The following is a 24,391-nucleotide window of genomic DNA, read 5'->3' on the forward strand; positions in this document are numbered from 1 at the left end:
TCCTATTTTCTTTTTGAGGAGATATTAAGAAATAAATTTTACAAAACACTGCTAATATCAGCTGTTATCCCAAAAAATGTTACTTAAAATGTAAAGGACAGAATGTTAAAGAAATATTGGTTTTTGTTTTCTCAGATACAGAAAAATGCACCAAGTGCCCAGATATTCAATATCAAAATGAGGAACGAGTCCAATGTGTCCCCAAACTTATAACATTCCTGTCTTATGAAGAACATCTGGGCATCATCCTTGTCTCTTTTGCTCTATTTTTCTTCCTAACCACAGTCCTTGTCTTAATCATATTCATTAAATATCTAGAGACTCCCATTGTCAAAGCCAATAACCGGGACCTCTCTTACATCCTCCTGGTCTCCCTCCTGTTTTGCTTCTTGTCTCCTTTTCTCTTCATTGGTCAACCAAGGAAAGCCACCTGTTTTCTCCGACAAACTGTTTTCAGCATCATTTTTTCAGTTGCAATTTCTTCTCTCTTGGCCAAAACAATCACAGTGGTGCTTGCTTTTATTGCTACAAAGCCAGGCAAACAATTTAAGAGATGGTTGGGGAAGAGCTTGGCCAATTCCATTATCCTTTCTTGTTCTGCTGTCCAAATTATGATATGTTCCATCTGGCTGGGAGTTTTTCCCCCATTCCTTGACTCTGACCTCTACTCTCAGCCAGGAGTAATCATCCTGCAATGCAACGAAGGCTCTGTTGTCATGTTCTACATTACCCTCAGCTACTTGGGCTTTCTGGCTTCCATCTGTTTTACAGTGGCTTTCCTGGCCAGGAATCTGCCTAGTGCCTTCAATGAAGCAAAGCTGATCACTTTCAGCATGCTGGTCTTCTGCAGTGTTTGGGTGAGTTTTGTGCCCACCTACCTGAGCACGAAAGGGAAATACATGGTGACTGTGCAGGTCTTCTCCATTTTGTCCTCCAGTGCTGGTCTGCTCAGCTGCATTTTCATCCCCAAATGCTACACGATCATTCTGAGGCCAGACCTGAATACAAAGGAACAACTTACGACAAGAAGAAATGTAGAAATGTGAAGAGAGGAAATTAACTCTCAAAAATTTCAAGTAGGATAAACATAGGAAATGGTCCACACAGTTCTCAATGCATTTTACTTGAAAAAATTAAATTAAAATTAAATTAAAATTAAATTAAGTTAAATTAAAACATTAAAAAGCATTCATACAATAGTGTCCTCCATTCTTGTCCAGCAAAATTGCAAAATGGTTGCTTAGCTCTTTGAGTAGTTGAGATAGCAACTACTATCCTGTGCCCTTAGGTTACCTTAGCCCTGATATGTCCCAGCAAGATATTTTAAACATCACACTTGCACAATAGGAATGCTGTTGATATGCCAGAAAAAAATGCAGGGTGAGGCTTTAAACTACCATCTTTTTAATTGAAATCATAGTTATCTTCAATTGGGGTTCTTTGCAGCATCAGACCCCAGGATTTCAGCATCATCAGCATAAGGAAAATAGAAAGACACATTTCAGCTATATTAGGAAGAGCATAGTCTGGATTATCCAACTGGTTAACTAAGTTATTATGTAGAAGTTAAATAAGAAAGGAGCTAAAGTACAGTTTGATAATATTACGAGAAAACAATTCCAAAAGAGCTGGAGAATCGCTTATCTAATTGATTATCCTGTGGGTGTTGTAAGGAAGAGGGGTGAGGTTAGACATAAACACCCAGTCAGAAATTTGGATAGTTCATATGTCTCCTGCCTGTGGACTCTACAGACGTATCTGGGTGGTCATTTTGTCATGAATATGGCCACTGGCCTTATTTAAAAACCTTTTCTTATTTTCTTAAAATAGAAGCTTGCAAGGAGTTCCTATTCACAAAATAGCCATCCTGAAATCATAAAATTTATTCCTGAATATAGCAGAAATATGTATGGTTAGCTGTATTGTCCTTCTTGGCTGTATTATGGGTATATCTTCCTAGCATCCTAGAAGTCTTCAGCCTTCCTCATCCTCTTAATAATAATAATAATAATAGTAAAGTTGGAAGGGATCTTGAAGGTCATCTAGTCCAACCCCCTGCTCAGGCAGGAAACCCTAATTGGTCCTAATTGACTATGTACCATTTAAAGCCCATGTCACAATCCACACTATGAAGTTAATGAAATGTTTTTGGGACAAGATCTTTTCAATCTCCTCCTCCTCCTCCTCCTCCTCCTCCTCCTCCTCCTCTGTGGCCATCTTGTCTGCCCATCCAAAGAGAACTGATGTTTCATATAAGAAAATGGAAATGCTTTATCTGCAGTTTATAAAATAGGAGAATAGAAGAGTAAAGGACCTGCATAACACCAGATTTTGTTCTTTCAAAGCACACCTGACCTGAAAAGGCATGAAAGGATGATATTAGTGGTGTGCAATAGAATGTTCAGCTTTGAGAGCAAAAGAGAAATAAAATATTATAAAGTTAATAGTTGCTATGGAGTAATAATAATAATAATAGTAAAGTTGGAAGGGACCTTGGAGGTCATCTAGTCCAACCCCCTGCTCAGGCAGGAAACCCTATACCATTTCAGACAAATGGCTGTCCAGTCTCTTCTTAAAAACTTCCAGTGTTGGAGCATTCACCACTTCTGGAGGCAGGTTGTTCCACTGGTTAATTGTTCTAACTGTCAGGAAGTTTCTCCTTAGTTCTAGGTTGCTTCTCTCCTTGATTAGTTTCCATCCGTTTCTTCTTGTCCTGCCTTCAGGCACTTTGGAGAATAGCTTGACTTGCTCTTCATAGTGGCAGCCCCTGAAATATTGGAACACTGCTATCATGTCCCCCCTCATCCTTCTCTTCATTAAACTAGACATACCCAATTCCAGCAGCCGTTCCTTATATGTTTTAGCCTCAAGTCCCCTAATCATCTTTGTTGCTCTTCTCTGTACTCTTTCTAGAGTTGCAACATCTTTTTTACATCGTGGTGACCAAAACTGGATGAAGTATTACAAGTGTGGCCTTACCAAGGCATTGTAAAATGGTATTAACACTTCACGTGATCTTGATTCTAACCCTCTGTTAATGCAGCCTAGCACTGTGTTGGCCTTTTTGGCAGCTGCAGCACACTGCTGGCTCATATTTAGGTGATTGTCCACTAGGACTCCGAGGTCCCTCTCACAGTTACTACTATTGAGCAAGGTACCCCCTATGCTGTACCTGTGCATTTGGCTTTTCTTGCCTAAATGTAGAACCTTGCTTTTTTCACTATTGAATTTCATTTTGTTAGATAGCGCCCAGTGTTCAAGTCTGTCCAGATCCTTCTGTAGCAAGTGATTTCTGCAGTTGCAGATAGAAATGTGGGCACTGGGAATGCTTATCTGTTCATTCTGCTGAGTTGTTGCACCTCTTCCTACTGACCCCTACAGAAAGTGATGGAAATACCTGTGGAATGAGATAGGTGGCTAACATGGTGGCATTCTCAGAAGATATGTCTGTCGTGATTCTGTGCCAGCCTGTGTTCCCAACAGCTGAGTCTGGGGAATCTGAGGAGGAGGTGGAGGAGGCATTTGGAGGGCCATCAGGGTCAGAGGGAGGCTCTGATGAATTATAAGACTCATGGTTTGATGAAGAGCCTAGGCCCTCCAGTCGTGTTCCGGATGAAGCTCAGCTATGTGGGGAGAATGAGTCAGACTTGGAGGATTCACACCTGATGGGCATGATTGATGCTCGTAGATGCAGGCAATTATCTAGAGCAGATCAGCAGCAGTCAATACGACAATTCCAGGGGAGGAGGAGAAGGCATTGAGAAGCTACGCCTTGGGACTGCTTTATAAAAAGGGAAGGTGTGGGCAGTGTTGGTTGCTGAACGCAACCGTTTGTAAAGAGCTTCCAAGGATCATGGTCTGTTTTGTTTAATCAGTAAATTTCTTGTTTAAACTTCTGCTCTGTTTGCTTTTGTAATCAATTACCTGTTAGGAAAGTATTCTGTGTTTTTGTTTTGGAGAAAAACCTATCAGGACTGTTTTGAAAATAAAAAGAGGTTGGTTTTCCCAGCCTAATGTTTAAGAGGGGTTTGTTCTTGTGACGTAACAAGAACGGACATAGGCTGGGACAGAACAATGTCAATCTCAGTTCCTTTAAGGACAATGAAAAGGTCTTTCTGCTTTCTACAGCTAGAGCTAGGAATATTGGCCTCCCCAACTGAGAGCAGGTCCAGCACAGCATCCCGAATTATTTTGGGATATAAATAATTGTTGTGGAGATTGTAATCCAGCTGGATATAGGGAAAGAGCTGGAAATGCTGATTGAGCTCTTGGATGGCAAAAAGAAGTAGAGGCCTTTGCAACAGTGGGTGGATCCTCTTCTAATAAACAGCAATATAACATAATTAGAATAGAGAGAACCAAAAAGAAAGAGAAAAGCAACAGAAAAAGCTAAAAGCACCGAAAAGAGAATATAAATGAATTTTAAAAACTGGTTAGATACATGTAAAAATATGTCAGAAAGTGGAGTGGGTTAAGCCAATAACTTTTTGGCATCTAATGTGCCCAGGGCAGAGCTAGCACAGGGAGAGTCTTGGCATCCCGTCTATGAAGCCACATCGTCCTTTTGTATCCAGAAATCAGCTCTTCTCTCTGGTATCTGTTGTGTTCTTTGTATCCCCCCCCNGGAATCCCATAAAAGAGGGCTCCCCTGGCCCAGAGAGCCAGTCCAGATTTACTTGATGCCTTGCCAATAAACCGAGAGCTGACTGTCACTCGACTCGTGTCTTACTGCCTGCGCGATCTAACAGTATCCCTGTCTTGTGGAAGAGCTTCTCTGGAGATCCAAATGGGCCCAATTACTTCAAGATTAGGCTAGGTCTTTTGCTGTTCCTGATATCAATAAAGGAGAATATTTGTAGCTCAGGGTTAAAATGAGAGTGGTCTTTGGTTCTAGATGTTATCTAGTTTGGATAATGAAATGTCTATAAGAAAACAACCAAGTTCAGAGATCACCGAAGACTCGTGTTGTTGATGTTTCCTTAGTGATTCATTAATCAAATTTATATGGCCAGACGTCTCACAGAAATTGAGTCTGGGCACTGTACCACAATCTAATTAAAAATTTGGAAGGCAGCTCAGACTGAGCATGAACGACATGCTGCCAGGATGGTCCTAAACAATGGAGGGTGACAGGACAACAATAAGAGAATTGTAAAGACAATTCCCTCAGCAGTTTTCTGCCTTTTTTGAGTCAGTTTTCTTAGCCTGGAATTCCCCACTCAGCATCTGAAAATACAGAAGCTTATTTCACCATGTTCAAAATATTTGCTACCTCTTGTTAATAGTATGAGAGTGAAAGGTTGACAGACTTGCCATGTTTAATGGGGAAGGCCTTGTGCCAGGGCCCACTTCAAAACCTCATCCCAAGAAAGCAGGACTCTTGGAACTGGTTCATTAAAAAAAACTTTTATTAGGAGAAGTTGATAGCAGGCATAGAAGGCAGATCTGAGGGGTTCCTGCTCAGATTGATAGGTGCAGTGTGCAAGGTTCTCTTGGAAAAAAAAATCTCATCAAAAGCTAATGGGGTGACCTTGAGAGGCTTAGTAGATATTGGGAGTAAATGAACATTGGTGTAGCTTCATTTAGTTAAAAAAGGCAGCATCACACCTCTTATAAGTATCTTTGGGCAGAGTGAGATGGTTGCATTGGTCAAAGCCAAAGCACAGGCACAGGGAAGGGAACAGGCAATGGTGGTATGAGTTATCCCTAATTTGAAATGTAACCTAGTAATTGGAACAGATTTTCCACTTACTGAAAGTCTAACTCAAAGAAAAGGGTTCAAGAAGAAGACTAAGATAGTGGGAGTAGCTACAAGGGCCCAGTATAAGGCAAAGATGAAGAGAAACAGAAGCAATAAGGGTAGAAAACTTGGATTCTTCCTAGCTTTCCTGATTTAATAGGAGAAATGAAATATCCTAGAAAAGAGAAAGTGTTATGTAAAAGAACCCATGATGGACAGAAATGGAGAAGGAACATAATCAAATATTAGTTGCAACACAATAACAGAGTCAGAAGCGTCCTTGGAGGTCTTCTGGTCCAACTCCCTGCTCAAGCAGGATACTATACCATTTCAGACAAGAAGCTGTCCAGTCTCTTCTTAAAAACTCCAGTGATGAAGCACCCACAATTTCTGGAGACAAGCCATTTCACTGATTAATTGTTCCTTCTGTCAGGAAATTTCTCTTTAGTTCTCAATTGATTCTCTCCTTGATTAGTTTCCATCTATTGATTCTTGTCCTGCCTTCATGTGCTTTGGAGAATAGGTTGCCCCCCTCTTCTTTGTGGCAGCCCTTCAGATATTGGAACATTGCTATCATGTCACCCATAGTCCTTCTTTTCATTAAATACCCAATTCCTGCAACCGTTCTTCGTATGTTTTAGCCTCCAGTCCCCTAATCATCTTGCTCTTCTCTGCACTCTTTCTTGAGTCTCAACAAAAACTAATTCATTGACATTGTTGACCAACAGCAATGTGGTCATAGATTTTTTTTGGCTAATTTCAGATTTATGGACTTGAAGAGGGCTGTGACATCAAATGAGACCAACATTTTGTTCTCATCTATAGTCACATCTCTGATTGTTTGTTGTAGTGGAGAGTTGATGGAGTGTTTGCTTCCTCTTGTGAGGTGCCCAAGCTTTTTTGTTTAATCTTTTGCAATGTTGTATGTAGGGGTCCCCTGTAATGATACAATTGGATGGAGAGTTATGTCAGGCATGTGTATCCCTAGCCAAAATACACAAGCCTGACATACTGTACCTCTCCATCCAATCATATCATTAACAGGGACTCCTATGCACAACATCACAAAATAAACTTCCACAAATACAGTACAACCCAAAATCTCTGAGTGAGATGGGGGATTAAAAGATATGAAATGTAAATAAAGAAACCTCCTGACTGAACATGCTCTACATGGGCTACCCTTGAAAATTATCCAGAAGCTTCAGCTGATGCAGAATGAGGCTGCACGAGCCACACTAGGTGCCCAAAGAAGGGTACAAATAACACCTTTGCTCTGTGAAATGGACTTGGTGCCAGTTTGTTTCCTGCTCCATTTCAATGGGTTGGCTATTACCTATAAAACCCTACATGGCATAGGGCAGTGGTGCCGAACCTATGGCATGGGTGACAGAGGCGGCACTCGGAGCCATCTCTGTGGGCACATGTGCTGTTGCCCCAGCCTTACCTCCCCCCACGATTCCCTCCTCACCAGCAGCCTCCCTGGAGGAGAGTCGCCCCCGAGCATGGCCCACGTGGAGCAGTGCAGCCAAGGACATGGCAGCCAGGCAGTGTAGACAAGACTCTGCCCTCATGCCCCATCGCGCAGGCAGAGGCCATGGCCGCCATGGCACTGCTGGGCTGCCCGGGTGATCTGCAGTGGCCCTGGAGGTGGTGAGTGGCCCTGCGGGCAGATGGCATGGGGGATGGGGGGCAGAGCGGGGGCAGGACAGAGGGTGGAGCGGGGCTGGGACCAGTTTTTGGACACTCGATCTCTAAAAGGTTCGCCATCACTGGCATAGGGCCAGGCTACCTACTGAACCAGTTTTGCCCCATCACAGCAGCCTGTCTCACTTGTTCAGACAGGAAATATATGCCACAGACCTCATAAGTCAAAGTATTTCAACTGCAACTTTCAATTTTCTTCTGTCCTTGCATTGTGGAACATCTTGTCCTCAGTGTTGAGGAAGGTCCCCAATCTCTTGGTCTTCCATGAAGGGATCAAAACTTGGCTATATAGCCTTGACTGAAGAAAGCAGAGGCCCATATGACCATGGGGCTGGCTGGCTTCCTGACAACCTCACACACATACCTGTATTAACAAATGTTAATCCCCCATCCTGGAATTTTTCACCTTCTGAAATGTTTATAATACTGTTGTATCATTTTAAAACTTTTACTCTTATAGTACTCTGGTTTTAATTTTTAATGCAATTGATTATATTATATACCACCCAAAGCCCCTCTATGAGGGAGGTGGGCAGTTAAGAGATATGAAATATAAATAGACAAACAAACCTCGCTAGCCAAATAGACTTTTGCACAGATTTTTGCCTTATGCACTCTCTTAAATGAAGCTGTTATTTGTAAGTGGGAAGGGAGATGGTATTACCCTCACAACACTCACCCTATAGAAGTGCCCCAGCTGTTATCCCTGATGGCAGAACAAAAATTGTGAATCCCACTTCTGAATCAAATGCAGCAGCCCAAGAACTAATAACTGTGGCTTTCTTTGTTTATTACTTATTCAGTGTACAGAGGAGGGATTTCCCTCCATTAAACAGTGGGAAGAAATCCTACAGATAAAAGGATGTACTCTTAATTATACGTTTCAGAACAGGAAGACAAATTTATGATTATGCATATGCCTATTTAATAAATTAAATGTGAATATTCATAATTAGCAAGCATCCGGTTACTTTCCTGTCCATCTCCAATTACTATCCTCAAGAAAGATTTATTGCCTAAATAAAAAGAAGCATATCAGTTGTGTTGCCGTTCTGACAAAATATGAGAAAAGAGGGCATTCAGGATGCCCCATGCATTCCTTATATATTTCTAGCTTTCTAACCCACCCTTCCAACAATTTGTTTTATTCAAAATCCTATCTTCCAGCTGACTTTTAATGACTTACGCAAGGAGAACAACTAGCATCATTTCCTAAGTCTGACCTGTTGGAACATGTTCAGAATCAAAATTTATCTATATCACATTTCCACAATTCTTCTGGTCGTAAGCTGTTCCTTTGTATTCAGGTCTGGCCTCAGAATGATAATGTAGCATTTGGGGATGAAGATGCAGCCCAGCAGACCAGCACTGGAAGCAAAGATGGAGAAAACCTGCACAGCCACCATGTATCTCCCTTTGGTGCTCAAATAGGTGGGCACAAAAGTCACCCAGACACTGCAGAAGACCAGCATGCTGAAGGTGATCAGCTTGGCTTCATTGAAGGCCCCAGGGAGATTTCTGGCCAGAAATGCCACTGTGAAGCAAATAACAGCCAGGAAGCCCAGGTAGCTGAGGGTGATGTAGAACATGACAACAGATTTTTCATTGCATTGCAGGATGATCACTCCAAGCTGGGAGTGGAGGTCAGAGTCAGGGAATGGGGGGGAAACTCCCAGCCATATGGAGCAGATGATAATTTCAACAGTAGAACAAGAAAAAATGATGGAGTTGGCCAAACTCTTACCCAACCATCTCTTCATTTGGTTTCCTGGTTTAGTGGACAGAAAAGCCAGCACTACAGTGATTGTTTTGGCCAAGAGAGAAGAAATGGCAACTGAGAAGACAATGCTGAACATTGTTTGTCGGAGAAGGCAGGAGGCTTTCCTTGGCTGACCAATGAAGAGAAAAGAAGACAAGAAGCAAAGCAGGAGGGAAACCAGGAGGATGTAAGAGAGGTCCCGGTTGTTGGCTTTGACAATGGGAGTTTCTCGATATTTAAGGAATATGACTAAAATAAACCCTGTGGTTAAGAACAAGAGTATGGCAAAGGAGACCAGGACAATGCCCAAATGTTCTTCATAAGATAGGAAGGTTATAACTTTTGGGATACATTGAACTCGGTCTTCATTTGGATATTTATCATCTGGACACTTAGTGCATTTTTCCGTATCTGACAAAAGCAAAAAGCAATATTTATTTATTTAACATTCTGTACTTTTACCTTTGTACATCAGAGGATACCAGATGATACATTTCTTAACATTTCCATAGGACTTCATTGATTTCTCATGTTATCTGCAAAACCTTCATATGAACTCATGTTATTAGAGGTAAATAATGAATCACTTAATCTTTCTAGGTACACTTTCTGAGTCCTTCCAGATGGCATTTCTTAATGTATTGGACTCAAAGGATTCATATCTTGTGGAATCTGCCAAAGAAAACTAGTCCTTCATGGAATTTATAGTGGGAACAGATCTGATATTGGTGTATTGAGATGCACCTACATGTCCATACCATTTCATTGTGAAGCAGGAATATGTTCTTAGGGATTCTCAAGGGGAGTCCCATGTAGAAAGCATTGCAATAATCCTTCTAGGAGGTGGGCCTAAAACAATTCCTGAAGTTTCAAAGACCTCAGATGTTCCTAGATAGGTAAATATGGAAGGAAACATCCAAACTAAAAAACAGAAGAGATTTTTTTTCCTCTGACAGTAGTAAGACATGGCTGGTCTACTATATACTCCTATCTTGATCCTACTTTGAATTCTTTTTGGTATTCTTTTCCTTAGATAAGAAATTGTGTCATTTGAAAATAAACAAGAAAATAAACAATAACGTCATTGACATTCATTAAAGTGCTCTAGATGCATCAAGTTTCACAAATCAATCCTTTTATTTGATGTCACTCACCTTCTTGAGTGGAAATGGTTCCCTCTGGACAAGGAACACAGTCATAGCAGCAAACTGGCTCCCCTTCTCGAGCCCGCTTGACGAATCCAGGATGACAGTTTTCTACACATTTTGACTGAGGGAGTGACTAAGGAAAAAAAAGAAGGAATGCCATAGAAAATATGTCAGGACTAACCCATCCATGGAAAAATAGGCAGTGTACTGAACTCTTTGGACCTTGTTTAGAGGAGCAGAAGTCTTACAACTCTTTCCCAATGGGTGAAAGAGAGGCATAGATAACTCTGGCCACATTTAGGCTGCTTGAAACCATCATAGACCATGGACCTGCCCTTTCAGGGGGACACTTTCCCCAATCAGGACAAGATGAAGCTTGTTTCTCACTAGGACCAACAGATTTCTAACCAATCACAATTATATTTGATCTGATTTACTTCAAGCCTTAAGTCAGGCATACTAAACCCAGCACCTGAGTTTTCTCAACAGTTTGATGGAGATATTAAATTATAGAAGAGATACAAAAGGACCAAGGTCTTCATCCTGAAGAATAATCACAGAGCACCCAATGAAGACTGAATCAGTTTAAAAGAGTGTTCCTGTAGGAGATGACTAGGCTGAGCTGAAGGGAGGGGTAATTAGTTTTGAGTCCCTTCATGCTCACAAGAGATCTAAGTTCAACCTACTTTGCATTCAACAGTCAATTTGTTTGACCATTATTAGTTCAGATTATTGTAGAGAGTGGAATAAATCTGTATTCATTTGAACTGCCTTGACTTCTAATTTTTTGAGTTTAACATTTCTATATTACAGCATCTGAAGGACACTTTGTGAACAGTAGTGAAGCCCCCCCCCATCACTCTAAGAAAACTATAAATGTATTACTCCACATGCTCAATTCTTAGTGAAGGTCATCTATCTTGGTGACTAGCCTTAGCACACTTGAAATGGGTCCTAATCTTTAGAAAAAGGAGAAAAAACAGCAATATTTTCTGCACCTTGTTGAGCAAATTTAACTGTGACAGAGCATCTTGGCTGATAATAAGCCTCTGTCTTTCGAAACTCCCCAATTGCTTTAGGAAGCAATCCTTCTCAGAGAAAATCAAAAAGCTCACTATTCCCAGATCTGCTGCTACTTCTCCACTTTGGTCCAAGTACAGTTTCTGCCATGAAATATTGCAAAACTCATTCTTCTCCAGGAATGGATGAAACTAGAATGGAAACATCCAAGAATTTTAGAAGCAAAACCTTGGTTCCTCACCCCACATAGTCTGTTCATATATGAATCTTTCAGAGTTGTCTAACTTGCAAATATTTTTAATTCTGAGAAAAGGTATGGCTGTTAGCTGCTTAAGTGAATGAAAAGGTTTCAGCAAAATTTACCAATCATATATTGACAATATATTGAAAAACTATAATTAATATATTTGGTCAATTATAGAGAACATTGTAGAGCAGGTATCAAATAAATTGAACTACAAAAAATAGAGATTTATTGATAACTCCTTGAAAGCAACAGATTGATTACCTGAAAGAATGCATTTTTCAAGATGAAAATCTTCTCCCAGGTAGACTGTGTATGTGAGCACATGTGCTAATTTTATTAATTGCAGTGCTATTAAAAGAATCTTGCAAGTCTGAAAGTACAAATATTCAACTAAGGGTTTTAGTTTTTCAGCCTGAAAACCTAGGGACAAAACTTTCATAATTTCTTTCTCTCATTGTTATATAATTGGGGGCTTCTGAGCCTTTTATCTGATCATAGTTAGGCAGCATATCTTCTCCCTGTCGCAAAGCCATTCTCACATATCATTACACTTTCTAAATAGATTATGGAAATGTTGGTGATATAACATAATTTCAGCAAAGTATTGACAAACTGTTTTGTATATGACTAGTTAAGTGAGATTTAGGTGATATAATAACTAAATGGATAGAACTGATTTAAAATTGTATACAATTTTTTTTAATCTTTTCAATATTTCTCAGAAAGCTGTGTCTGAATACCAATTTGTGCTTGGACATCCATTTTTCTATATTCTGATTAATACTGTAGAGTTCATAAATCTCTGTGATGAAAGATTTAATACAAGATATAGAACAGCTGTTTCACAGAGTTAATTTGATCTGATTTAAATAATACCAAGTTTCCAGAAAAAAAATATTTATAATTTCCTCATAGGGAGAAGTGCATAAGTAAAATTCAGTAGAAAAATATGTGATTTTTAGCAACTTGGATTTGAGAAACTATAGTATCTCATATAGGAATATGAATGATGTACTAGAAGAAAAAATGATAAAATCCAAACTTGATAAGTTTACTGTATATCAGAACAGTAGTTTGCAAACTGAATGTGAGTCGGCAGTGTGATACTCATGGAATAGACATTGGCCAAATCTATGGGACTTTTGTAGCATAAGTAGGTTGAGAGGGTTCCCATTCTTCTCCTTTGGATTCCTTCTCAAAAGGAACCAGGAATTATGCATCCATTTCAGGTTTCCCTTACCTGCCATGGTTGCAGCCTTTTAGACCCCAATCTCTCTTTGCTGTCTTTCCTTCTTCTCCTGGATCTGGACAAATATGCAGCATTCAGGGCATGGGCCAGAGTCTTAATGAAACTATAATAATGTTCAGAATTTGTGATGTGGATACTGTTCCTTTTCTCTTGGATTTCCAGTGGTGCTTTCTGGGTGCATCTTTTCCGTCCTTTGACAGAACAGACATGCTTTGAAAAATAACAGTGAAAAGACCGATCTTCAAACTGGGGATCTAGATAGAAATAAGGTTCAAAGGCATCATCTTTTGGTCTTTTGTTTCCTAAGTAAACAAAGTTCCAAATGCTATGGATGTATTTGAGAAGTCTGTGCTTTTTTTTGATATGTATTCCCAAACTTGTGGTGATCCAGATTTTCCCTTCAATGGGTCCTGGCAAACGCATAAGTGTAAAATGGAAAGGAAGAATTCTGTCCAAAAGGAAATCATATTCTATGAAATGAACAAACACATTAACTTGTCTCCACTGAGAGAGGGCATTCTTGAGGGGTGCTGTATGTCCAGAAAATGGGAATCGTTGTGATATAATCACACAAATCCCATTCCTGAGAAGCATAGGAGTAAAGGTCCTCATGAAATTCTCTCCATTCTCTGTGTCTGAAGCAAAGAGACCAATCAAGGTCCATCCAAAATGGAGGACAATTTGCACAATTCCTGGATACTGGATCCCTTCTTTGGGGAATATCTGATGGAAAAAAGGGAATTGACTTTTATCACTCAGAGCCACTGAAGCAATTTTATCACTGATCTGAAAAAGCAAAGAAGAATGCTGTGTTATATTTGGGGTCAGATCATATCCAAAATATTAGCTTTTAATAAACCCAACTCTGTTTTGATAAATATATTTGAATAATTTCTTGATTAGCCATTATTTAAATATTAAACACAGAATATTAACAAGTCTGTATATAAAAATGGAATACAGGAAACAAATTAAGTAAAAAAAGAATAACAAAGAAAAACACATATATGTCTCTATCAATACTGCAGCTTAACTGCATTAAGACTTACACGTGTGGATATCAACTAAAGGGCCATAGTATGCATAATTTTTGAGGTTTGCTACATCTGTCTCTGCTTCTATATCCCAGATTCTTTATGCAGCAATCTTTTTGCCTTCTCCAGTTTTAGGGAAACCAAAGTTCCTGAAATAATTTGTCAGTTGTACAATCCAAGAGGTCTTTAACTGAAGATTTTCTCTGTACTAACAGACACAATTTTGGGACCCTGTAAGTTTCCATAACTTTAATTTTACACCATAGTTATGTGTCCCAATTTTAGACAAAAATAATTCCCAATTCAGCTCCAAGGGCTTCAGCTGAATCTCTTTGATCCATCCTGAAGGTACTTCTCAAGTTACTGTGATTTTGTTTGTTCTAATACTAATACAGTATCAGTTTGAAGGCTCAAGCAACAGCTGAATATAGGAACACGGGGGTAATTTTGGCTTATTTATTTTAATAATCGGGGTTATAGAAGCTAGATATCTCTGAGTTTTTAATTTAAGCAGAAGATTCATTCAGAAGATGTTCTATGTGAGCATTTTTGATGTTGAGGGATCCAGGATTCAGTTTCAGGGAAAACTAATCTCTAATCCTAGGTTAGGAAAGGTGTTCTTTACTTTTATTAATCACCACCAAATAGCCTTTTATGGCTATCATGTCATTTTTCAAAGAACATATTTTTTTAGTTTGATTTATTAATAACCAGGCAATTATTATCACAGTAGGATCCAAGTCTTGGTACATGGTTCAAATATGCATCTTTCACTTGGTAAATGTTGATTCTTCTCATGGTTCCATTTAGCCAAAACTGCCCTCTCAAAAAATGTTTGTAGAAAGGAATTTACCAGGGCCAGCACATTCTAGATTCTAGGTAATTAATTTCATCCATAATATTTCTCTCTTTATTGTGTCAAACACTGCACTAAGATTTATAAAGACAGCAAACGATTGTTTCCCCTGATTGACATATTTTGCAAGGAAAATTCAACACAAAGTCAATAGTGAATCAATTCATAGAATCATAGAGTCATAAGGGAGTTTGGGAGCCCTCCAATTCAACTGCCTGGTCAAGAAGGAGATCTTATACCACTCTGGACAAATGGCTGTCCAATCCAATGTTGAAAACTTCCAGCGATGGAGCACCTGGAGCTTCATGATGCAAACCATTCTACTTATTAATTGTACTCACTGTCAGGAAATTTCTCCTTAGTTCCAGGTTGGATCTATCTTTAATGAGCTTCCACCTATTACTTATTTTCCTGCCCTCATGTGCTTTGGAGAAAAAGCTGGCCCTTTTCTCTTTGACAGCCCCTCAAGTACTGGAAGACAGCTGTATTGTCAGCCCCAGTTCTTTTATTCATGAGACTAGACATATCTAATTCCTAAAGCTTGCTCGTTTTCTTGCAGACGTTTCATTGCCCTATCTAGGTAACATCATCAGTGCTAGTAAGGAGTGGTGTTTGCTGGTATCTTGCAAATCAGCCACCAATATACACATAGACATTAGCAACATCTATAGATTATGCAAAAGAGACAATCAACCAGCCCCAAAGAGAAAAAGACTCCAGCACCTCTCCACTGGTAATCAGCACTCAGATCAGCATAGATTAACTCCAAGGTCACCTTCAGACCAATGATCAAGTAAGCAATACCCCAATCAAGAAATGCCACAGAGCCATTAGTAAGAAGCCCAACCAAAGAATCCCTAAGAACACCCCAGCCCACCCAGATAGACAAGACACCAGAATATAAACTGACAGAAAACACCACTCCTTACTAGCACTGCTGATGTTAACCTAGTTTGGGTAATGAAATGTCTGCAAGAAAACAAGCAAGTTCAGAGAGCACCAAGGACCCCTCATTTCAACCCTGATCTGCAAATATTATCCTTCATTGCTACCCAATTCCCAATTTACTGTTCATTGCACGTAGCCTCCAGACACATTTCTTGCTCTTTTATGTACACTATGTAGGGTCTCAGCATCTGTTTCGTATCTGGATGACCAAAACTGGACACAGTATTCCAAGTGTGGCCTCAGTAACGCAATAAAAACTGGCATTATCACTTTATGTGGTTTTCATACTATTCCTGTGTTGATGTAGCCTAGGATTGCATTGACTTTTTTTTTGGCATCTGTTGTCTTATATTTAAGTGGTGATCCACTAGAATACCCAGATCTCTTTCACAGTTACTACTATTGAACCTATTCTATAACTGTGCATTTTGTTTTTCTTGTCAAGCTGCAGGACATTACTTTTCTCACAACTGAATTCCGTTTTGTTTGATAGGGCCCAGTATTCAAGACTGTCAAGATTGTTCTAAATCTTGAGTCCATTTTTCAGAGTGTTAGCAATCCTCCCAGCACCCTGGTGTATGTTTCCCTCCATATAGATGTAGTTCCATGCTGGTCAGCCACACCTCTGTCTAAAGCCTGCTTGTTTTTCACCAAGATATTATTTATTCATCTAATCACTCTCAAGTTTACTCAAGATGACTTCAGCATTTGTTTTAACTACCGCATCTATTTAAAAAATGGCAAATAATTGTTAGGGTACTTTTTATTCCATTTTTTTACATATAGAAATTCTATTGCCATCCAACTGCAATAAAACTGTATATATGTAAATCAACCTGCCAACCCAACTGGATATATTTATTTATATCATATATATGTGTAAAACAACCAGCTAATAAAGAGCCCCACAAGTTGGATTATTTTTTGAATAGTTCAGCTCTCCAGGGCTCTATCACTTCTCTAGCCTTTTATGATGAATCATAAATATATTTGGTTAAAAATGCTTGACATGTTGACTAATATATTTGTAATTTTTAATAAAGTAGTTAATTCTAGTGGTCACTATGAGTCTATAAAACATGTATTTTTTCAATAGCAATGAAGACAATCCATTGGAACTCTTTTCATGCATCTAGCATGTGTTCAACATTGAAACTATCATTATTTTGGCTAAGATCATGTACAAAATGAAAGTTTTCCATGACTGTTATACCTTCCTATTGTACAGAAGACCCTTTGATTGAACACAGATTCTCTCCTCACCTTTAGAAGTATGCAGCAGATGCCCAGAAAGCAATGAAGATGGTATCATGAGAGAATATGTCTGTTTTGATCCTTGCTCCCATCATAATGTATAGTGTAGCTATGACTACAATGGCCATAGTGAAAAGTAGCTCTTGAATTCTATAGAGAAGATATGATAGTATCTATCATTCACCCACTACCACTCCACCATTGACTTTACCAGATAGTGAATCACACACACAAACCTGTGGGATTTTGTAAGTGCCCACTAATGTTGATGTCTGGATGGAGATGTCCCTGGAAGCTCCATCAAGAAGAACCAAAAGGTTGTTCTTCCTTCCACAGCTATAGTTGGGAACATTGCCTTCTCCAGTAGAGAGCATGTCCAGCAAGGCATCTGAAGTGCCAAGTGTGTCCAAATAGTTGTCATGGATGTTGTAACCAAGTGTGAGATTGTGCAGGAGCTGGTGATTTTTGTTGACCACTTGAATATTAAAAATAAAGCGTTGTATTTCTATCTTACTTAAAGGTAAACTAGTGTAAAAAAAGGTTCATGTTAATATCAGCATCAACAAAATAACAAAATACTTTTTTTTTTAACTTAATCATCTTTTTCTCCACAGGCCTACTGAGTTTTAATATTGATCCAAAATCAGAGGCAAATGATAGTCACCCATCACTATTTAATATATCTAAGAGTTGGGAAGATGGGATGGAGATAACCTTTTACCACGATTAAAAATTCAACCATTTCAATCACTACTTTACACAAAAATCTGTATTCAAGTTATGAACTCAGGATTATACAGTAAGAAGAAAATAATGTGGAATTCTTTCAGGATTTTTTTTGCCCCATTTTCTCTTCCACAAAATAAGACAAAAGAGAGGAGCCATGGAAATCAAATCAATTCAAGACATTAGACACTGCAACATAGAAGTAAGTGCAATAAGAAGAAAAGAAGGAGACTATTAAAACTGCAAATGAAGGGAATGCAATTCCGTCTCATGAATGACTTACAAGCGAGTCTGACTTGGATTTATGTTGAAACTCAACATTTCACGTGATAATCTTGATGCACTGGTGACTATGCTAATGAGATGGTGTCCTGGCTTGTAATAGCTCCATGGTTTTTCTCTATCTTGGTGCCTGAAACTCAGTGGGCACTTCATTCTAAGCTTCCCAGAGACTGGCTGGGAGGCCAGCAGCATCAGAAGGAGAAGCAGGAGGTCCATAATTCATAAGGCTGAATTAATCCCCTTTTTGTTTTTAAACAAAAACAAGAAGAGTTAGAAACATTCTAACTCCACAAGATGGAAATGCCAGAGGCTTTTCTGATTAAGTTGGAGACAAACAAAGCTTCACCTGGAAAAGAAAGAAAGGTACATTCAAGAGGACAGCTGTCCCAAAATTTGTGCCACAAAGAGCATGACTTGAGGCATTTATTCTTTTTTGATGCAAGATCCCATCCATGTTGCTTTGGTCTGATGTTTACATCAAAGGCAGTCACTGGAGAAGTAGTACCAAAGGTCTCAAAGATTTGGATGATGTTGATTACACTGAGGAGCTACTTCTCTGGGGAACCTGAACTTCTTCAGGGCTCCATGTACAGAGAGGTAGCTGGAGAAAAGCGTGTTTTTGAAAAATCATAAATGCACACCTGGGGGCACTGTTCTGTAGTGGTTGTGTTCCTTCATGTCAGGACTTGTCTAGAAATTGATGCTGGAGGAAGGTAGTTCAACACCTCCTTCATCTAAACTAATATGTGGCAACGAAGTGACCAGCTTGAATCTGGTTCTTAACCCTTGGATAAATAGATTGTAGTCCCATAACTCACATGATTGTTTGTTCTACAAGCTGTTCAACCACTCTGCTGCCTCCCCTCTAGGTTTGCCGATATCACATCGACCATAGCAGCAGGGTCTGGATAGATGTTGACATTCCTATTCATGTGGGAGTACACTTGATTCAAAAATAAAGTTAAATTGTCAGGGTCACCATCAAATGAAGGTTTCAAAGGAGCAGCTGCTCCGGGTCGTTGTTGATCCCAGAGATCTTGCAACCATCCATGCTGTTGCAATTGATCTCATGGGAGTCCCACTGCTTGATCAACCCTTGGGTGGGGCCCTTGACTGGTGTGGCGCCAGTGACATCCGGGGCTGAGTCACCAGGGATGCCACTTGGGACTAGCTCTGTAATGAAAATGGTCTGGCCTGGCCTGGTACTGATATCGATCTGGACTAGCCCATCAATATCTATCTGGGCTATCCAGGCATTGGCAGTGATCAGGAGTTCCCTGAAGTTGATAACATTCAGGGCTCAACTGGCATGGGTACCGGTCAGGGCTCACATAGGTTGGTACTGATGGGGGCTGACATACCACTGTCGATGGTCAGGACTGGCATAGCATTGATGGCGATGAGGGCTGGTGGGCTGCTGCCGACGGTTGGGGCTATCATGCCACTGATGGTGGTCTGGGCTTTGTCTCCACACTGGACTTGAAGTTAAAGCTTTTGGCTTTGGTCATGGGGAGGCAGCTCGGGCCACAGCGATGGGACTGGGACTTTGCCTGGATGGGGGACAGTCTAGGGGGTGTCTGTCATCCCGTTCACTGGAAAGTAACTGTCGGGTGGCCTGCTCCTTTCCGCCCACCTCCATTCCTTCAAACCTTTCTCTTAACTGCTCAACAGACTGGCTTCAGACTGCAGTCAGATATTTCCACTCACCCAATTCATCCCAAGGCACTAGTTGCTTGGTGCCTCTTTGATCAGGAGAACATGACTCATGAGAAACAGTTAGTGGATATTCAGCTTCAGCGGCCTTAACTGAACTCTTTTTCGGTTGGGCCATCTCCAAATGCCAAGTGTCTCTGATAGATAGGACTCCCTCCAACAGCAACAATGGCTCTAACTGGATCTCATGTTCCTTTGGTCTCGTGCTGGCTGCCGGAGGTCACACTCTCTATCAGTGCAATGGTCTGCACCCCATCCTCTAATGTGGCTGCTGTAGCTCCAAGGCTAGTAACAGGCTCTTCCTTTTTCTCCATCGTAGAATCTTCCCTGAGTCTTTGTTGTCCTCCCAAGACTTCAGGTAGGCAACCGGAGCTCAGGACCCTGTGGTGTTAAAATAGTTAGGAGTCTTGGGTTAATGTCATGGTTCCAATAGATGAGACCAAGTAAAAAAAACTTCAAGGCAAGAAATTCTTTTTTAAGGAACATTTTTATTTGGCTACAAAATAATGGCACATACAAAGGTAAACCCAAGACTAAATTCCCCTCCCCTTGGTTACAAAGTTGCAAGTTGCAATTCCCACCCCAATTTGCTGTCATAAATCACATTCACCAATTGTTGCAAAATGTGGGCACTCGTCCCAGATCTCCAGAAATGACCTTGGTTCCTATACATATGAATTGTTTTGACTAACTGAGAATTTCACCCACTTCCTCCTTCATCTAAACTAATATGTGGCAATGAAGACAAAATGAAAATGGCTTCAGTTCGGTTTGTCACAGCGTTGACATAGTCTTCTTTCAGGTTTTCAACTCACACACAGTGGCTAGATTAGAACAGCAATTTACTCAACACCAAGTAGATAACAAAGAAAGGAACATACATCAAAATCTAATGAGTCTGTAGAAATACAAGCTTGCCTGAGTAGTTTCAGAAGAGAAGCCAAAATTCAATCTGAGGGTTGGAGCACCAAATCAAGTTTGTCAGCCAGTCCAATGGTCAGAGTTTCAGAGTTTACAAGTAGAAATCACATCATAGAACAAGAGATCAGAGAGTTGTTTCCAACATCAGCAATGGAACACAAACCTCCAATAATTCAGCATTTGTTCCTGACAAATGCCCCTCCCCACAGCGGCTCCTTAAGTCTCAGTCCCCAGATGTGCCTTGTGGAGAGGGGCAGGATGCTCTCCTCCTGAGTAGTTGGGCCTGCCTGCATTGTTCCCTCCTTCTCTCCACTCCCCATGCTCTAGGACAGTGGTGGCGAAGCTATGGCATGGGTGCCAGAGGCGGCACTCAGAGCCTTCTCTGTGGGCACATGTGGGCACAGCCTTGCCTCCCCCTGTGACCCCCTCCTCTCCAGCAGCCCCCCTGAAGGAGAGTTGCCCCTGAGCGTGGCCCACACAGAGCAGCGCAGCCAAGGACATGGCAGCCAGGCAGCGTAGACAAGACTCTGCCCTCACACCCCATCATGCAGTTGATGCTGCAGGGTGCGGGTAGAGGGTGTGGCCACCATAGCGCTGCTGGGCTGCCTGGGCGATCTGTGGTGGGCCCTGGAGGCAGTGAGTGGTCCTGTGGGCAGGCGGGGCAGGGGATGGGAGGGCAGAGCGGGGACAGCGCAGGGGGGTGGAGTCAGTTTTTAGGCACTCGTTCTCTAAAAGGTTCACCATCACTGCTCAAGGATCAGGAGGGAGTGGCCCTTGCTCATTGCCTGAGCTCTGTCTCTCATGTTCATCCTGCCCCTGTTCCTCCCTGCCTTCAAGCCATCCCAATCCTGAAAGGCCCTGGCCTGCCTCGGCCTGCTCCTCCCCATATTCCTCCGAAGCCAACAACACCTCCCCCTCAATCTCCATCTGCTCCAGTTCCAGCTCATCTTCTTCAGGCTCTGATGGGGGCATGACACCATGGTCAAAATTGCCATGGGACAACTTGCCATGGGACAAGAGTTACACTAATATTGAAGAAATGGTGGAATAGACTCATTAAAGAAAGGATGCCAAAGGAAGGACAAAATGAAATGAGAGAGAGAGAGAGAGAGAGAGAGAGAGAGAGAGGGAGGGAGGGAGGGAGGGAGGGAGGGAGGGAGGGAGGGGGAGAGGGAGAGAGACAGAGACTCAGTATTTCCTGAATATGGTAATGTTCTTCATGATTTTGGATATGTCTCCTTAGGATAATGCAATTGGTAAGGTGCAAGTTCCTTAATTTAACACCATATAACTGAGCTAGAGCTTTGTTTTCCCTGAAAGGATGTTCACCATGAAGCTGCTCTTCCTTCTGATCTGCCTTTCCTATTATTTAGCCAGAATCACCTTTCTTGCAATTAAGCTTATTTGTCCAGTTCTAACACTCTGGTCCTTATGTATACATTTTATTAAGAATGTTTTTCAGATTAAAAGATAAATCCAAAGAAAAAGAAAGAAAAAGTGCAAGAAACAAAAGTGAGAAAGGTATGTGGGAAGTCAGCCCCCCAGAGAAGAAAATATTAAAAGGGCAGAAAAATATATTTCCTCAAAGAGGCAGCAAAACATGCCCAGTTTTTCTTAATAGCTCCAAGTCTCCCTTCCCCAGCCGGAAACCAGCTCTATAGATATGCAGATGTAAACCATCAGGAAGGTTGAAGCAGAAACAATTTCACTTTACTTTCCCTACTTTAATCATGAGATGTTCTTTGGTGTTCAAATCCGGTCTCAGGATAATAATGTGGCACTTGGGGAAGAAGATGCAGCTCAACAGACCAGCACTGGAGGCCAAGATGGAGAAGATCTGAACAGCCACCATGTATTTCCCCTTGGTGCTGAGGTAGGTGGGCAGGAAGGAGACCCAGACATTGCAGAAGAGTAGCATGCTGAAGGTGATCAGCTTGGCTTCGTTGAAGGCGCCAGGGAGATTCCTGGCCAGGAAAGCCACTGTGAAGCAAATGGCAGCCATAAAGCCCATGTAACCAAGGACAACATAAAACATGGTCACAGAACCTTCGTTGCATTGAAGGGTGATCTCTCCAGGCTGGGAGTGAAGATCAGAGTCAGGGAATGGGGGAGAAATTACCAACCACGTGGCACAGATGAAAATTTGACCAGAACAACCACAAAGGATGATGGAGTTGGCCAAGCTCTTCCCCAACCATCTTCTGACTTTATTCCCTGGTTTTGATGCCAGGAATGCCAGCACCACTGTGATTGTTTTGGCCAACACAGAAGACACAGCTACTGAGAAGACAATGCTGAACACTGTTTGTCGGAGAAGACATGTGGCTTTACTTGGTCGGCCAATGAAGAGAAAAGGAGACAAGAAACAAAGCAGGAGGGAGACAAGGAGGATGTAGGAGAGGTTCCGGTTATTGGCTTTGACAATTGGAGTTTCTAGATATTTAATAAATATGATTAAAACAAAGCCTGTGGTTAGGAACAAGAATAGGGAAAATGAGACCAGGATGATGCCCAGATGTTCTTCATAGGACAGAAAGGTTATTCTTTTTGGGATACATTGGACTCTGTTCTTGGTTGGATATTGATCATCTGGGCACTTGGTGCATTTTTCAGTATCTGAGAAAACAAAAAGTAATGTTTTTATAGTCTCTCACATTTCATGACAGCTTTGGATGACATCTTATAGGGAGAGATAGGAAAGTCATAGTAAATGGTAAATAGTCTCCAGGCCTTTGATCATCTTGGTTGCTCTTCTCTGATTTTTTTCCCAAGCTTTCAACATCTTTTTTGTGATATGGTGACCAAAATTGGCTGCAGTATTCCAGGTGTGGTCTTACTAGGGTTTTAGAAAGAAGTACTAATACTTCACGTCATCTTGATTTTATGCCTCTGTTTATACAACCCAGGATTGTATTAGCTTTTTTGGCTGCTGCTGCACACTGCTGGCTCATTGTCAAGTGATCATCCACTAGGACTCCAAGGTCCCTCTCACAGTTACTGTTTTTAAGCCAGGTCTCACCTAGTCTGTACTTGTACCTTTAGTTTTTCCTGCCTAAATGTAAAACTTTACTTTTCTCCACACTGAAACTCATTTTGTTGGATAGGGCCCATTGTTCAAGTTTGTCACGATCTTTTTGGATCCTTTTTGGATCTATTCTATTCTATTCTGTTCTGTTCTGTTCTGTTCTCCTGTAATCAAAGAGAGAAGCAACCTTGAAATAATGAGAAATTTCCTGATAATTAAAACAATTAATTAGTGGAACAACCTGCCACCAGAAGTTACGAATGCTCCAACACTGGAAGTTTTTAAGAGACTAGAAAACCATTTGTCTGAAATGGTATAAGTTTCCTGCCTGAGCAAGGGTTTGGACTAGAAGACCTCTAAGGTCCCTTCCAACTCTACTACTGCTGCTGCTGCTGCTGCTACTACTACTACTACTACTACTACTACTACTACTACTACTACTATTACTATTATTATTGTTGTTGTTGTTGTTATTATTATTATTATTATTATTATTATTATTATTATTATTATTATTATTATTATTATTATTATTATTATTAAAAATGGCTTTGGTAACCAAGATCCGTTGACCTGATACCATTCCTCAACTATCAAAAAATTCAGATGATTCTAAGAAAGCAAACATGAGGGGCACTTCCAAACTGACAAGTAAAAGAGATTTCCTCTGGCAAGAGTAACCTTGCCCAATTCACCATGCCCTACTACCACTTGCTACCTCATCATTCAAGGTCTATTTCTTGGACCTCAAATTATGGAAGA

The 24,391-nt window shown here is 40.7% G+C and overlaps 1 protein-coding gene across 1 annotated transcript in view; it reads left to right on the forward strand.

Annotated features, from left to right (window-relative positions):
* Positions 1-19,776, forward strand: part of LOC107294518 (vomeronasal type-2 receptor 26-like) — a 42,855-nt gene extending 23,079 nt beyond the window's left edge. The window contains exons 3-4 of the mRNA XM_029285633.1: positions 327-839; positions 19,642-19,776. Coding sequence (XP_029141466.1) covers positions 327-839; positions 19,642-19,776 — 648 coding nt within the window. The remainder of the gene's footprint in view (positions 1-326; positions 840-19,641) is intronic.
* The last annotated feature ends 4,615 nt before the right edge of the window (positions 19,777-24,391 follow it).

Source organism: Protobothrops mucrosquamatus, unplaced genomic scaffold (genome assembly GCF_001527695.2).
Source record: "Protobothrops mucrosquamatus isolate PMUCROS unplaced genomic scaffold, P.Mucros_1.0 scaffold1975, whole genome shotgun sequence".
Taxonomy (NCBI): Eukaryota; Metazoa; Chordata; class Lepidosauria; order Squamata; family Viperidae; genus Protobothrops; species Protobothrops mucrosquamatus.